The sequence below is a fragment of the Myxocyprinus asiaticus genome, chromosome 4 (assembly GCF_019703515.2).
Source record: "Myxocyprinus asiaticus isolate MX2 ecotype Aquarium Trade chromosome 4, UBuf_Myxa_2, whole genome shotgun sequence".
NCBI classification, from domain to species: Eukaryota; Metazoa; Chordata; class Actinopteri; order Cypriniformes; family Catostomidae; genus Myxocyprinus; species Myxocyprinus asiaticus.
This window is the reverse complement of record NC_059347.1, coordinates 19,475,500-19,493,018: the sequence shown is the minus strand read 5'-3', so window position 1 is coordinate 19,493,018 and position 17,519 is coordinate 19,475,500. Positions and strand designations below refer to the sequence as shown.

At 38.1% G+C, this 17,519-nt stretch overlaps 1 protein-coding gene across 2 annotated transcripts in view; it reads left to right on the top strand.

Annotated features, from left to right (window-relative positions):
* Positions 1-17,519, top strand: part of LOC127440105 (retinoic acid receptor RXR-alpha-B) — a 103,874-nt gene that overhangs the window by 72,873 nt on the left and 13,482 nt on the right. The window contains exons 4-7 of one of the 2 annotated variants that reach the window (XM_051696502.1): positions 5,670-5,820; positions 7,623-7,802; positions 8,675-8,713; positions 10,932-11,095. In XM_051696502.1, coding sequence (XP_051552462.1) covers positions 5,670-5,820; positions 7,623-7,802; positions 8,675-8,713; positions 10,932-11,095 — 534 coding nt within the window. The remainder of the gene's footprint in view (positions 1-5,669; positions 5,821-7,622; positions 7,803-8,674; positions 8,714-10,931; positions 11,096-17,519) is intronic. The other variant, XM_051696503.1, reaches the window with a different exon arrangement.

Genomic DNA, 17,519 nt, shown 5'->3' with positions numbered 1-17,519 from the left:
TAAATTGCAATGTCCGTACTGTGAGACACCTAAGACAGCGCTACAGGGAGACAGGAAGGACAGCTGATCGTCCTCGCAGTGACAGACCATGTGTAACAACACTTGCACAGGATCAGTACATCCAAATATCATACCTGCGGGACAGGTACAGGATGGCAACAACAACTGCCTGAGTTACACCAGGAACACACAATCCCTCCATCAGTGCTCAGACTGTCCGCAATAGGCTGAGAGAGGCTGGACTGAGGGCTTGTAGGCCTGTTGTAAGGCAGGTCCTTACCAGACATCACCGGCAACAATGTCGCCTATGGACCAGACAGGACTGGCAAAAAGTGTTCTTCACTGACGAGTCGCGGTTTTGTCTCACCAGGGGTGATGGTCAGACAGACCGAGGCCTATACTCTGGAGCGGGATCAATTTGGAGGTGGAGGGTCCGTCATGGTCTGGGGCGGTGTGTCATCATCGGACTGAGCTTGTTGTCATTGCAGGCAATCTCAACGCTGTGCGTTACAGGGAAAACATCCTCCTCCCTCATGTGGTACCCTTCCCGCAGGCTTATCCTGACATGACCCTCCAGCATGACAGTGCCACCAGCCATACTGCTCGTTCTGATTTCCTGCAAGACAGAAATGTCAGTGTTCTGCCATGCCATGCGAAGAGCCCGGATCTCAATCCCATTGAGCACGTCTGGGACCTGTTGGATCGGAGGGTGAGGGCTAGGGTCATTCCCCCAGAAATGTCCAGGAACTTGCAAGTGCCTTAGTGGAAGAGTGGGGTAACATCTCACAGCAAGAACTGGCAAATCTGGTGCAGACCATGAGGAGGAGATGCACTGCAGTACTTAATGCAGCTGGTGGCCACACTAGATACTGACTGTCACATGTCTGTGAAACTTGTTCAGTTTATGTCTTAGTTGTTGAATCTTTTTATGTTCATACAAATATTTACACATGTTAAATTTGATGAAAATAAAAGCAGTTGAAAGTGAGAGGACGTTTCTTTTTTTGCTGAGTTTATATATATATATATATATAGTCTATATAGGGTAAGGAGGGTTACTTTTTAATGTAATCTGTTACAGATTACTGATAACTTTACAATGTAATCATTAACGTAATGCAATTACAGCAATATGAAAGAAATTTAATCAGATTATTTTTCATTACTTTTGGATTACCACAAGGGTACATATGCAAATCAAGTCAAGATCAAATCAATATGACTTTAAATTATGCCTTGAATGCAAACAGAACATGTTTGAGTAATATTATGAGTACTGTTGTAGCTGTTATTATATCTAAGGAAAAGAAACGTACACTGCACCCTACCAAGAAAACAGAAAATGAGCTGTTAATGTAGAACAACTACATACATTTTTAAAGAAATTTGGTGAGTTCTCTGTCTGCTACAGAAAAAGAACATTTCTCATAAAGCAGATATAATCAGAACAGATGCACTGAATTACAGTATGTCTTGGTTAACATTCAACTAAATCTGACAGGATATACCTCAGATTTAAAAACACTGCAAAGTGTAATTCTGCCATGTATTGCAGTTAATGTGTATAGGCAATTGTAATTTGCACTATTAATTAACTTCAGACTGTATTCAATTGGTAGATCACATGTTATCATCATCATCATTATTGTCATAATTAAATGCTGGAGAGAGTCTTTCCTCTGCTTGCTCATGATCCAAAGTCAAACATCACCAGCTAACAGTATATGGCTGATTTCTGTTTATGTTTCTGTTTAAGGAGGATTTTAAAGGGGAAAAAAGTTTTGATTCCAAAAAGAAAAAAAATCTAATTTTAAAGAATAGATCAAAACAGATTTAGACTTTTAATACACACACACGCACACACACATACACTACCGGTCAAAAGATTAGGGTCACTTACTTATTCTTTATTTATTTATTTATTTATTTATTTTACATTTTAGAATAATAGTAAAGTCATCAAAACTATGGAATAACATAAATGGAACTATGGGAATTATGTTGTGACTATAAAAATCCAAAATAAATCAAAACTGTTATATTTTAGCATCTTCAAAGTAGTCACCCTTTGCCTAGAATTTGCAGAAATTTACTCTTGACATTTTCTCAACCAACTTCTTGAGGTATCACCCTGGGATGCTTTTTAAACAGTATTGAAGGAGTTCCCATCTATGCCTGGCACTTATTGGCTGCTTTTCTTTATTATTCGGTCAAAGTCATCCATTTCAGAAAACTTTTTTTTTAAATGCAATTTTAGTTTTGTAATGAAATCAATTAATATGTTGGCACAATTATATTTTTGTCTACAAAACTCATTTAAGAATACTCCTTCAGATCAAAAGGTTTTTAAGATCATGAGAAACATTTCAGGCAAGTGACTGTAAACTTTTGAACAGCAGTGTATGTATATATATATATATATATATATATATATATATATATATATATATATATATATATATATATATATATACACACACACACACACACTATACACTGGCAGCTAAACATTTTGAATAATGTACAGATTTTGCTCTTATGGAAAGAAATTGGTACATTTATTCACCAAAGTGGCATTCAGTTGATCACAATGTATAGTCAGGACATTAATAACGTGAAAATTGACTATTACAATTTGAAAAAAAATGTTCAGAACTTCTTAAACTACTTCAAAGAGTTCTCATCAAAAAATCCTCCATGTTCAGCAATGACAGCTTAGCAGATCCTTGTTATTCTAGCTGTCAGTTTGTCCAGATACTCAGGTGACATTTCACCCCACGCTTCCTGTAGCACTTGCCATAGATGTGACTGTCTTGTCGGGCACTTCTCGCGCACCTTACAGTCTAGCTGATCCCACAAAAGCTCAATGGGGTTAAGATCCATAACACTCTTTTCCAATTATCTGTTGTCCAATGTCTGTGTTTCTTTGCCCACTCTAACCTTTTCTTTTTGATTTTCTGTTTCAAAAGTGTCTTTATCTTTGCAATTCTTCCCATAAGGCCTGCACCCCTGTGTCTCCTCTTTTACTGTTGTACATGAAACTGGTGTTGAGCGGGTAGAATTCAATGAAGCTGTCAGCTGAGGACATGTGAGGTGTCTATTTCTCAAACTAGAGACTCTGATGTACTTATCCTCTTGTTTAGTTGTACATCTGGCCTTCCACATCTCTTTCTGTCCTTGTTAGAGCCAGTTGTCCTTTGTCTTTGAAGACTGTAGTGTACACCTTTGTATGAAATCTTCAGTTTTTGGCCATTTCAAGCATTGTATAGCCTTCATTCCTCAAAACAATGATTGACTGACGAGTTTCTAGAGAAAGCTGTTTCTTTTTTGCCATTTTTGACCTAATATTGACCTTAAGACATGCCAGTCTATTGCATACTATGGCAACTCAAAAACAAACACAAAGAAAATGTTAAGCTTCATTGAACGAACCAAATAGCTTTCAGCAGTGTTTGATATAATGGCAATTTAGCATGATTACACAAGGATAAGGTTTTGAAGTGATGGCTGCTGGAAATGGGGCCTGTCTAGATTTGATCTAAAATGACTTTTTTCAAATAGTGATGGTGCTGTTTTTTACATCAGTAATGTCCTGACTATACTTTGTGACCAGTTGAATGCCACTTTGGTGAATTAAAGTACCGATTTCCTTCCAAAACCTGTACATTATTCTAAACTTTTGGCCACCAGTGTATATTTACTGTATATACTATATATATTTGGGTTACTGTCACCTTCCTTTCAGCTTAGACCAGTCTGGCCATTCTCCTCTGACCTCTGTCATTAACAAGGCATTTCCGTCCACAGAACTGCCACTCACTGGATGTTTTTTTGTTTTTGACATCATTCTGAGTAAATTCTAGAGACTGTTGTGCATGAAAATCCCAGGAGATCAGCCGTTACAGAAATACTCAAACCAGCCCATCTGGCACCAACAATCATGCCACAGTCCAAATCATTGAGATCACATTATTTCCCCATTCTGATGGTTGATGTGAACATTAACTGAAGCTCCTGACCCGTATCTGCATGATTTTATACATTACACTGCTGCCACACGATTGGCTGATTATATAATTGCATGAATAAGTGGATGTACAGGTGTACCTAATAAAGTGACCGGTGAATGTATATACAGTATATATACAGCATTATACATGCGGTCCAAATGACTCGTCTGCCACACACTGAAAAAAATGTTAAGCCTAAAAAATTTGCTTCATGTGGTAACATTTAAATGAACTGGTTTGAGTCAAATCAAAAACTATTATTTAACATGCATGAATCAACCTGAATACATTTACAACAATAAAACGAATTTTAATAGTTAGATAAGGTAGAAATACAGTAGCTCTTTAAGGTAACATTTAAAAGTCACCCCTTTTTACAGTATATGAGATGTGGGTGAATAAATGATCATTTTTGGGTAAACTATTCCTTTAAGAGTTGGTATGATTTTTTTGATGTCACATCTACTCTATAGACCTGTCCACAGGTGTGTGGGGGCATGTGTCATAACCCAGAACCATTTGTCATAAGTAAAATATGCTGTTAGATTGCGAACAAAATAACGTTGACACAATTTAAGGTGGGGAAATGCTGGAAGAAGGTTTTTGTTAAATGAACACAATAGCCTCTAATTCACCATACAGCAAAACAGTCAGGATGTATGTCTTGAAATATTAAAACATTTCAACACTGTTTGCTTTTTGAATATCTGACTGATATGTCATGCATGTTTTCCCTTTTGTTTTTCTCCACCAAAACAATCATCATTGTTGTTTGGATAGAAATTATTTTGCATGAATCATTTGCTCTCTCCAATACTGAGGAAGGAGACCTGTTTCACATATCCATGTCTTGAGACTTAACAAAGAAGCATGGAGCAAGCTTTCCTTTTTACTTAATGTTTCCTGTAGGTGTGTCTGTCGTCTCTTTCCCAGGTCCCCTCATCCATCATTGCACTTTGCGTGACTTGAGTTATGGGTGGTTAACAATAAATGCCACATGTGACTGATTCTGTTCCAGCAGCAGTTTTAATGTGAATTATATGCAAATGCCAGACACAAGGAATCCCGTGTGTTCACATCATGTATGATTCTTGGAGTGGCATTAGAATGTGTTTGCTTGTTTATACACTACCAGTCAAAAGTTTAGAGACATGGTTATGAAAAATATAAAATAACTCAAATAGTAATTATGGGAATTTTGGAATTATGTAGTGACCAAAACAATCTTATATTGTACTTTCTTCAAAGTAGCCACTTTTTCTCTTTGGCTAGATACCAGCTGTGCACATTCTCTCAACTAGCTTCATGATGTATTCACCTGGGATGCTTTTTTTTTTTTTTTACATTATAGAAGGTGTTCCAGTGTATGCTAGCCACTTATTGGCTACTTTTTCTTCACTATCTGGATAAACTCATCCATTTATTGTAAATTAATTACATTTTTGTAATTCTTATGTATAGGCACAAATTTTATATGTCTTCAAAAATTATTTCAAGCATTTTAAACATTTTAGATCAAAAGGTATTCAAACACTTGAGTGGTAGCTTAGGTGGAAAATAGGAAGGTGACAATAAGAGGAAACTGCTGTCTGCCACTGTGAAATGATTTGATTTAATTTGCTGCTTCTGAATGCTTTGATTTCTGCATTTGTTCTTTAGCTCAGTTCACCCATGAATCCAGTCAGCTGTTCAGAGGACATTAAACCCCCTCTGGGTCTGAACGGGGTGATGAAGGTCCCAGCGCAGCCAACAGGCACGTCTCTCTCACTCACGAAACACATCTGTGCCATTTGTGGAGACCGCTCATCAGGTACTTTCTGTCACACACGCATGCACACACACACACCTGCTGATTCTTCAATGTAATATGCACTATGTTATTTTATGTCCCTTTTACAGACGAAAGGGTCTAATTAACATAATGATCTATGAGAACCTCAAATATTAAAATAAATATATAGTTTATTTAGTAAATATATAGTATATAATAAATAATATAGCTTTTTTCTGTTTTGTAAAGTAAAATAAGTAAGGGATAATGTATAGCAGAGCCAGTGTTGGAGGAGAGGGTTACTGGTATACTTATGAATGGGTGAAATCATAACACTGAATATGGCAACTCTAGGAGTGGAGCCTATTATCAAGCACATTTGCTAAAGAAGCCTGTTTTGTATGTGTGTGTGTGTGTGATCTGAGCTGAATAACCACAATTTATGATATGACTGTTTCTGATTTTATTGCTTTTTTGAAATATGTTATTTGCTTGTAATATTGACCAACTGTCTTGGAGATTTCTGTACAATTTAATAAGCCTCGTTTGGGGCACAACTGATGTGTATATAGCCTCATCATCACTGCCATTAAAATGTAGAGCGCACCTCTCCTCAGGAAGCTGGTTTCTATCTCCTTGTGTGCACACACTGGCGTCCTCAGGTCCAGGAGCTGAGCAGGGAGGGGACCGGCCAAGTTAGACATGCCGCCGGACCTGTTCCACTGGAACCCCGGCATGAGTTAGATGCATTGCTGGGGATGACAGCACGTGGCAGACGGGCTAGGAAACCGGGCCACCTTCCTCTCACACTTAAGTAGGTATAGCTGCAGGGCGGAGACCTCCAAATGGGGGCGGAATCCCCAAAAGAGGGTGGGGTTACTCCAAATGGGGGTGTCACTTCCACTCACAGTTAAGGTTAGGGAAAGGGTTAGGTAAGGGGCTCCCTATATCTTTAATGGTGGTTTGAAGCGACCACCCCTTTTTGGAGCACTGCCTGCAGCTATACCCTTCTCACACTCGCCACAGCCCTTGGGAAGACAGGCTGCCACAGAAGCCGCCGCCCCTCGCGCCCCGGAACATATGAGGGGAGCGCGTGTGACCACCGGACCCCGACCACGTCCTGGACCGTCCCTTTCGACACTCCCCTTACCTACACTGAGCCTCATTCACTGCAAGGGCGCCAGATCCCCCTTTATTGTGAATTGCCCCATGGACACTATTTTTCCTTTTTTTTTTTTTTTTTTTAAATAAATGCCTCCAAGGCCTGACGCTACACCCACTGTGTCTGTCTCTTGCTCACCACGTGTGTACTTGCTGTACTTGCACCCATAGAAAATAGTGTACCTGTCGAATGACCTGACTCGCCTTAAAGGGACTTTGTTTATAGTTTGCTGGTCGTTGTCCTTATTGGGGTCCTGATCACGCTAAAGGGTTTTATTTTGCCACAACTACCAGCTGACTGTACACTATATTGCTTATTACATGGTTACTTACCAAATGAATAAATTGACATGAAATATAGATTTGAAGGAGGAATAATATGAAAGACATGACAGTATTTATGTTACCTGGGACAACAGTCAATTATACAGTTTATCAGTCATTTTACAAAAATAATTGAAAGCAGAAGTCCACAATTGGCCAACTGGAATCAAGTCATATAATATGATTATTTACCATAAGTTAAGCTGCTGTCATTTCTACTTGTATCGCACTTTCATTTCTGTCTTTCAGAGCAGTGTTTTGCAAAAACGGATGTGTTGCTCTTGAATTATTGATATTAAATGCCAATTAAAGGTAGCCCTGCTGAGGAGAATACTAAAGTATGTGTCTTCTGGCAGGTAAACACTATGGGGTGTACAGCTGTGAAGGCTGTAAGGGCTTCTTCAAAAGAACAGTGAGAAAGGATCTGACGTACACTTGCCGAGACAACAAAGACTGTATAATCGACAAACGGCAACGCAATCGCTGCCAGTACTGCCGCTATCAGAAATGCTTAGCCATGGGAATGAAGAGAGAAGGTACGCTCTTTCTTTATTTAAGTAATTGACCACATTTACATGCACATGAAAACTCAGAATATTACTAGAATATGGTCATATTCTGGTTGTTGGTCATATAAACCTGATTAAGCCAATATTCCGGTTCCTAGAAAACCGAATAAACAGCTGACATATGCCTGTGTTAATCGGAAATTCTGTTATGTATACACCTTATTTGGAATATCCACTGTTCATTTCTATTTGTGCATGTTCAAATTATGAGTGTTGTAGGACACAGGCAGTTGCGAAAAGCCTTTTTTGTATCAAGGAGACAAATAAATAAAATTACAGTCTAATGACCTACACTTTACAATTCATTGCACTCTTGTTTGCTGTTATCAAGGACATAGATACAAATTAATAATTTGATTAAATTACTGTGCAGAATTACTTAAAATGATTTAAAATAATATGGCAAGAGCAAACATTTCCACAAGAGAATAGTGTGAATGTGCGTGTCTTAGTTTATTTGGAATATGTTGATTACATGTATGGGAATATCCCAGTAGTTGTTAAATATCCTATTTCGGAATAAAGGACACCTAGCCCTAAACAGAGTATGGAGCTTAAAGAAATAGTTCAGTCAAAAACATTTTATTCTGTCGTCATTTACTCACCCCCATGTCATTTCAAACTCGTGTGACTTTATTTTTCTGCGGAATAGAAAAGTAGATATTTTAAAGAATGTCATGAAAAATGTGATGGTATGCCTTCAGAATACCATATTGTCATGGACTTCTTCTATGACACTTTTGGGTGCTTTTTAAGCTCAGACGTGAGTCATTAACTGCTATTGTATGGAAATCAGAAAACGGTACATCCTTTAAAACATCTTCTTTTGTGTTCCGCAGAAAAAAAAGAAAGTCATACAGGTCATACAGGACATGAGGGTGAGTAAATAATGACAGTATTTCCTTTTTTGGGTGAACTATTCCTTTAATCGGGAAATACTGCTTATGCGATCAGTGTTTATGAATATCACTGAATATGACAAAATGATGAATGATTTGAGACAATTTAACACTGTTTTGATTTACATATCTTCACTATGGCCCTTACACTTAGGCTTCTGAGAATGAAACCAGACACACAAGTCTCTCACTCTCTCTGTTTCTGAGGACAATAAGGCTAAAATAATTTCCTTTTGCCTCTCTCCTCACCTCTCCCTTACTCCTGGAGCAAAGCTTTATACTTCAGCTGATTCCCACTCAAGAAATCCCCTCATGATCTGCTAATGGTTTCTGTCTAACAGAGAGAGAGAGAGAGTCATAAAACAGCTTATATAGACAGAAGGAAAAGCTGAAATGTTCCACAGCCTGACAGTGAGCCTGACTATTTCCCACTGCTTTTAAACCACAGTGGACTGACTGAGGATTAGACCTGGCTCCTCGTCTAAACAAAGCCAAACAAATGTGTACACTTTGTACACAACATATAGACACACACCCACAAGTGCACACACAGACACACACTTATGCATTTACTAAAAAAATAAGTCTTGTTTTCAAGTAAAATATCTAAACTTCCCTAAAACTGTAACGTTGTTGGCAAAGACAGGCTGACGAAAACAATGATTAAGTTAGAACCCAGGTGCAGTTTATTTACATAAGTGAAATCCAACAACCGTAAATCCAAACGTGAAACAAAACATTGACTTGACTTTGACTTTGACTTTGACTTTGACTTTGACTTTGACTTTGACTTTGACTTTGACTTTGACTTTGACTTTGACTTTGACTTTGACAAAAATGTTACACTTACAATACCTGACAATGGACAATGCAAACATGAGGCTTAAATATATGGACAAGGGAGAAACATGACAATGATAACCAATGACAAGACAAAACTGATAACAAGGTAACAAGACAATAAACCAATGAAAACAAGACACATGAACATGGAGGGAAACATGAAATCACATGACCAGGGGACCGCATGACATGAAACAGGGAATCACATGACCTGGCAGGGAAACAGGAAATAACATGACATGGAACACATGACTATAAAACAGGAACTAAACTTCCAAAATACAAGACATTAACATAAAACATGAACAAATCACATAAAACAATGACAAAAACAAGATACATTTACTTAAGAAACAAAAACGTATAAGATAATGAGACTTTTTTTTTGGAGAACACGTCGTGAATTAGGTTTATTTTTCTTACCCCACTGCAAATTGATTTTTTTAGCGTAAACTTCCTTTTTTTGATTTAGGCTTAAATGAGAAAAATAAATTGCTAATGGAGAAAGAAAAATAAATACAAATTTCACCAAAAAATTTACATTCTAACACCATTTACAAAAGCTGGAGAGCTTCAGTCCCCTTTCATTGTAATTGCATGGAAAAAGCAACTAATATATTCTTCCAACTTTTTCCTTTTGCGTTCCATGGAAGAAAGTCATAAGCGTTTGAAACAACATGTCTGAATTTTAATTTTTTAGTAAACAATTCCCTAAATGATATGTTCTCTGAAAACAAGTCTAAAAATCATACGCATTACAGTATGCTTCACAAGTAAATTTATATTGTTAAGATATTTTTACTGGACAACAAGACAAAAATTATTTATTTTGTAACGTTCCCATAAAGATCCACACATTCACACACACAAAACCCCTTCTTGTCTGAACCCCTTCTTGTGTGTCTGCATAACTAATCACTTGACGGAATGTTTTAGAGGGATAGTTTTATTGCCCATGACTCTGTCCATGGACTTTACCTGCAGAAGAGATTCAATGTAGTCAGTCAAGTTTGCGTTGGACCATACCCAAATAAAATATACATAATTTATAGAGCAGAATACATATTGCTAATAATGTTACTTAAAACATAGGTTGACCTCCTCAACTTTGGTAACTGTCACCGTTGTGATTTCAGTCCTCTGAAGTCAGTGAATAATGTGCTGTATGCATATACTACTCGATGAAAAACAGCCCGAGCTTTTTTTGTGGAAACATCTAGCATTAGAACAAACCAAATGCAGCTGTGTGCTATTGTGTGCAAGGTCATGATTTTGTTTGTATATTTTTCTGTACATGCCAGTGTGTGCCTGCACATATGCAAGCGATTCAAATTTTTTATGTGCATGTGTGCAGCCGTTCAGGAGGAGCGGCAGCGGGCAAAGGAGCGGAGCGAGGGAGAGTTCAGCAGCTGTGCCAACGAGGACATGCCCGTGGAGAAGATTCTGGAAGCCGAACTGGCAGTGGAACCAAAGACGGAGACCTACGTGGAAGCCAACCTGGGTGTGCCTGCCAACTCTGTAAGCCAGTCTCTCCCTCTAAATCACACATTCAACACATTCGACATTCAACTTATGGAGAACATTTGGCTCATCTGAAATGCGTCATTTCAGATTTACACTTCACTATTGCACTTCACTGAACGGGGAGGGTTTAGGGGAGGGTTCATTTGCTGAATGTCAAGACAAAAGAAAGGTTCAACCTTCCCTGCAGATAGAGAGAAAGAAGATCTTTTTGCTGGGATTTCAGCTGTTGAAGGAAGAACCAGGGCCTCGTTTCGCAAAAGCATCGTAAGACTAAGTAGATCGTAGAATCCATCTTACGAATCATCTTAGTTTTGCGGCCCGTTTTCCAAAAGTATCGTAACTTAAATAATACTTGAAAATGCTCATAGATTAACGAGTGCTCTGGAGTACTCGTACAGTGCTAAGAACATTGTAAGGATACAGACTTATGCAGACATGTGCAGGACAATCACGAAATTACACATAATACAATTTAAATACCTATAGCTTCACTTTATGCTCATTAAATATCAGTATACATACGTTTTATTTCATTATAATTTTTACCCGAAAAGGCTAATAATAATAATAATAATAATAACAATAATAAATGCAGAAAATTATTAGTCAATATTGGATGAACAGATAGCAAATAAAGTTATTTGTGGACTAGTTGGTAACAACAAAGTGGTGGCATGCTTGTTGCAGAGAACTGTAAAATTTACAATCAGAGAGAGAAGGAAAAAATTAAATAACTTGATGCCGTGTATGAAAATCATCTGTACAGTATATTGGCTCCTCATCCTTGTCTCCTCTTCCTCTCTGACACCTAAGGGTGCTCTCGCCCACACCACACGTTGTGTAGTACCGTCCGGGGAGGTTCTACAGTTTTGGGAAATGCATGTAAAAATGAGCAAACATTCATAAAATCGCTCATAGAAAACGCTCTTAACCGCTAAGATCAATCGTTATTGGGAAACGAGGCCCAGATCCAGATTTGTGTAGCTTTGTGTGCAGGGTCCAAATGTAATGCTTAACAAGTAGCGAATGCAAGTAAACATTGGCTGTGCTGAATGAATTTACTCACCAATTGGCCTGTAACTTCATAGTGAGCTGCAACATAATACATGGTTTAAAACGAATTGTAAGAAAAATGGTCTGACCTTCGCTGATGTAAGTGGTTCAAGTCAAACTGTCTACTAAAGAAAGCTGTTGTGACTTGCAAGTCTCGCTACAACTTTTACCTTTTAAGTGCAAAACAATCAGTTCCACCCACCCATTCGAAAATATGACGATATTCTTATAAAACCTATGCAAAATACTTCTTTGTGGCCGGTATGAAATATTTATGACCAGTAAATTTTCTCAATTCACTCGAAAGTGGCCGGTGTGGCAGAAAGTTATTTTTGTCTGTCTGAAGGCTATTTTTAAAATCTGACAGTCAGTTGCTACCAATGGAAGGATTTTGCTACATATGAATGTACTCTGGCATTGAAGGCCTTCGTAGAGACCCCTTGAGAGGGGGCATACTGCAGAATAAGCACATTGTCATGCCATTAGATAAGAGCCTCAACCTAGCACATGAACCATGTCAGTTAGACACACTGAGGCTAACGCTGCATATTTGTCCTCTGTTTTGTGCATCTGTACGCTCTAAATCAGGTAGAGGTCAGTGAGATGAGGGAGAAAGAGGCATGTGCTTTGTCTTCCCCACTTGTTTGTTTACAGATTTTCTTTTTTATGGTTGTTTGTCCTTGAGCTTTGGGGAAGGTCCTCTGAGATGAAATAGGGCTCTAATGAATTTCAGTTCCTTATGGGTTGATTGGAAAACTGTTAAGATTTCTCTGTTAGGTTCATCCTTAGTGATTATTTTAGATTGAAATTTAATTAGAATAAGATATTTAGCAATAAAACGGGGGCATTTCATTTCTATATTTGAAAAAGCTTTATTTTTTTGTTTATTTTCTTGATGTTGTGATATTTCAGTTTCGTGGGTTATATGACCTTTAAAGTATTAAAGGAATAGTTTACCCTCATCCTTATGTTGTTCCAAACCCGTATGAATTTCTATCTTCCATGGAACACAAAGGGAGATATTTTGTAAACTTTTTACACTGCTATTTTTCATTTCATGAAAGCAGCAATGACTATGGGTTGTCAAGCTCCAAAAATGGGACAAAAAAAGCACCATAAAATTAGTCCATACTGTATGACTTGTCTGCCATGTTCCACGCCTTGTGAAGCCATACCATAAATTTGTGTGAAGAACAGACTGAAAATTTGTCCCTCTGCCACATGATCTCATGTGCGCTTCTGGATATTCCTGATATTTTGCCGTGTCGCGATTGGTTACGAAGTAAATGTGAACCAATGCTGTTTGCCGTCATTGACGTTAAACCTGGTATGTTGTGTCTTCATGTGTCAAATTTGAATATGCACACACATGAAAGTGATTTTATTTCAGAAGTCTTGGAATAAAGCACACAAGTTGTGTGGACTACTTTTATGGTGCTTTTTGTCCTTTTTTGAGCTTGATAGTCTCTGATCACTGTATGTTTTGTTGCACAGAAAATAATTTTCCTCCAAAAATATCTCCTTTGTGGGGGATTTTTATGGCTACAAGTCTGTTTTGCAACAAGTTTGTGAACTGAACCATCAAGAATATGATAGCACTAAAATGAGAGAGCTTTTCTTTCTGGGTGGATGAGGCTATTTCAATGACGACTTAATTATGTGGTCCAACAGCGAGAATGTTTGCTCAGTGACAACAACAAAACATGTACAGTGTGGCAGTGCTTGTTTGATTGATTCTGGGCTGTGGCTGGAGAGTTTGAGTTACTCAAGTATGAGGAAAAGCTTTTATCTCATAGTGGTCCAGAGCAAGAGTTAAACATATATATATACAACAGTTATATAAGTTATATAAGTAAATTCGGTCCTCGAATTTGATTGGACGTGAGGCGTTCCATGAGTACTGATAGTCTCACACCATCATCACTCGGACGCTTCACTGTGTGTATCACTCCACTTGTGGTCATGCCATTCTAAACTAAAGTGTAAGAGCAGTGCAGATGTGTTAAGAGCTACTGTATATAGTATGTGCCTCTTTACATGTAATTTTTTGACATTACATATGTTAGCCAGCAGGTGGTGGCAAAAGATCATTTTTGTGTGTAATATGAGCCAGTTAGGTGACGTGAAGTCAGCGTCAGTCAGTGTTTGCATACAACAGCTCTACGTGATCGCTCGTATTACTACTACACTACTACTGTAAAGCTAGGAAATAGCTTTAAATGGCTTTAAACAAACAACTTAAGCATTACGGCTCATCACAGCTGAGAGACAAAACAGACTAATTAATTACACAAATTCAAGGCGTTTACCTCTTACCAGACTTTCCACATTGGAGAGGACAATGACATACTGTTTAAAATGGCAGAGGAGATTGCGGTTTCTGTAGTGAATGACTCTTGCATACCGGCTACTGTGAAATAGGTAGAATTACCCCCGCTTGGACGGCTACTTTTCCACTGAGAAAGCTGATCTTCAGAAAGCTGACAGCATCTCTGCTTGGGAGTGGCAACAGGTGATGGCACATGCTCCATCTCTCTCTCTCTCTCTCTCTCTCTCACACACACACACACACACACACACACATCCATGTTTATCCAATAACTTGGTAGAAACAGCACGTGAAAAGCCGTGATACTATTTCTGAAGTGACATTTTTGAATTACTAACGAAGGCTTGGACGCATCATTTGGTTTGAACAAACAACGGCAGATTCTGATCCATTACATAAGAAAGTAGTTCCATGCACAAATGCGTTTTTATGACCGTACTCAGTTTTTCCTAATTTTTTTTAATTTACTAGTTCATTGAACTGTTGTATATAAGCAATATCACATTCGCAATTGTGCTATATGGCCCTAAATCACTCGGCCTGCGGGCGAATCACAGCAGTGCTGATGTAGGACCATATCGCACTCTTACTCGTGTGACATTGCTTAAATATATATATATATATATATATATATATATATATATATATATATATATATATATATATATATCCAGAAAGTATTCAGACCTCTTCATTTTTTTCACATTTTGTTGTGTTGCAGCCTTATGCTAAAATGCTTTAAATTATTTTATTTTTTTACATCAATCTACACTCCATACCCCATAATGACAAAATAAAAACCATATTTTTGAAAACTTTGCAAATTTATTAAAAAGAAAAAACTGAAATATCACATTGACATAAGTATTCAGACTCTTAACTCAGTACTTAGTTGAAGCACCTTTGGCAGCAGTGGCAGATTTAGGCATGGGTGACATGGGCAGCCACCCAGGGCAGCATGCGGCATCTTGCTGGTGGCGGCACGAGGCGCCTACACAGACAAGTGTGCACCCTGAACTTCACCAGCCATCTCATTTATAATCACTGGCTGGGCAACTCAAGGACGTTCACAGAGTTTTCCCTAAACCACTCTTGTGTTGTCTTGGCTATGTGCTTAGGGTCATTGTCCCATTGAAAGGTGAACCTTCGGCCCAGTCTGAGGTCCTGAGCGCTCTGGACTAGGTTTTCATTAAGGATATCTCTGTATTTTGCTGCATTCAGCTTTCCTTCAACCCTAACCAGTCCCCCAGTCCCTGCCACTGAAAAACACCCCCACAGCATGATGCTACCACCACCATGCTTCACTGTTAGGATGGTATTGTGCAGGTGATGAGCGGTGCCTGGCTTCCTCCAGACATGACACTTGGAATTGAGGCCAAACAGTTCAATCTTCGTTTCATCAGACCAGAGAATCTTGTTTCTCACAGTCTGAGAGTCCTTTAGGTGCTTTTTTGTGTGTCTTGCACTGAGGAGAGGCTTCCGTCTGGCCACTCTGCCATAAAGCCCAGATTGGTGGAGTGTTCCTGTGATGGCCGTCCTTCTGCAAGGTTCTCCTATCTCCAAACATGAATTCTGGAGCTAAACCAGAGTGACCATCGGGTTCTTGGTCATCTCTCTTACCAAGGCCCCTCTCCCCCGATTGCTCAGTTTGGCTGGGTGGCTAGCTCTAGGAAGAGTCCTGGTTGTTCCAAACTTCTTCCATTTAAGAATTATGGAGGCCATTTTGTTCTTGGGAATCTTCAATGCAGATGAAATTATTGTAGCCTTCCCCAGATCTGTGCCTCGACACAATCCTGTCTCTGAGCTCTGTAGGCAGTTCCTTTGACCTCATGGCTTGGTTTTTGCTCTGATATGCATTTTTAGCTGTGACCTTATATAGACAGGTGTGTGCCTGTCCAAATCATGTCCAATCAATTGAATTTGCCACAGGTGGACTCTAATCAAAGTGTAGAAACATCTCAAAGATGATTCAGAGAAATGTGATGTATCTGAGCTAAATTAGAAGTGTCATAGCAAAGGGTCTGAATACTCAGTCGATGTGAATGTCAATGTGATATTTCAGTTTTTTTCGTTTTAATAAATTTGCAAATTTATCAAAAATCTGTTTTTTGCATTGTCATTGTGGGGTATGGATTGTAGATTGATGTGAAAAAAATAAAATAATTTAAAGCACGCAACATAACAAAAAGTAAAAAAAAAAAAAATGAAGGCGTCTGAATACTTTCCGAATGCACTGTATATATTCCATTGAGGACAAATTACACCTCACACAACTTCTGACTGCATTAGGGTAATTGATGTGACGTGTGAAATGCCATGCAGTGACAGCAGAGACCTATGGTGTGACATGCTATTTATTTTTTCTAAAACTAATTTGAACAACACTTTTCTAATTCTTATATAATTAAAAAATTGCAGTTTTATGACTTTATTGTAATTGAGAGACTGCATGGCTCATTTGTACTTTTAATAATTCATTTTTCAAACCACAGGACTATCTAAATGCAAAAAGCTCAAAGGTGATTAATCTATCTGTCTGTCAGATAGATAGGTAGTGGAATTCTCTCTGTTTAGTATTGCTGTTGCTTTGTGTCTCCCAGCCTGGTTATTTAACACAGTTAAATCAATAACACAAATTGGAAGCAGTTTCAGCAGATATTGCAAACACAGCTTGTCAATTTTCCAGCATTGTTTAGATAAATGTGTGTTTAGATACATTTGTTACTCTTTCTTATCTCAGGAGACCTAAAGGACTTCCCTGTTTTGTTTAATTTAAAGGAACATCCTGGGTTCAAGTGAAGCTCTATTGAAAGCATTTGTGGCATAAATGTGATTACAACAAAAAATTATTTTGGTTTGTCTCTCCTTTTCTTTAAAAAAACAAAAGCAAAAATCGAGGTTACAGTGAGGCACTTACAAAGGAAGTGAAAGGGGTCCATTTGTGGAGGGTTTAAAGGCAAAATGTGAAGCATATAATTTTATAAAAATACTTATTTTTATTCTTCTGTTAATACTTGTGTTTTTTGCACTGTAAAG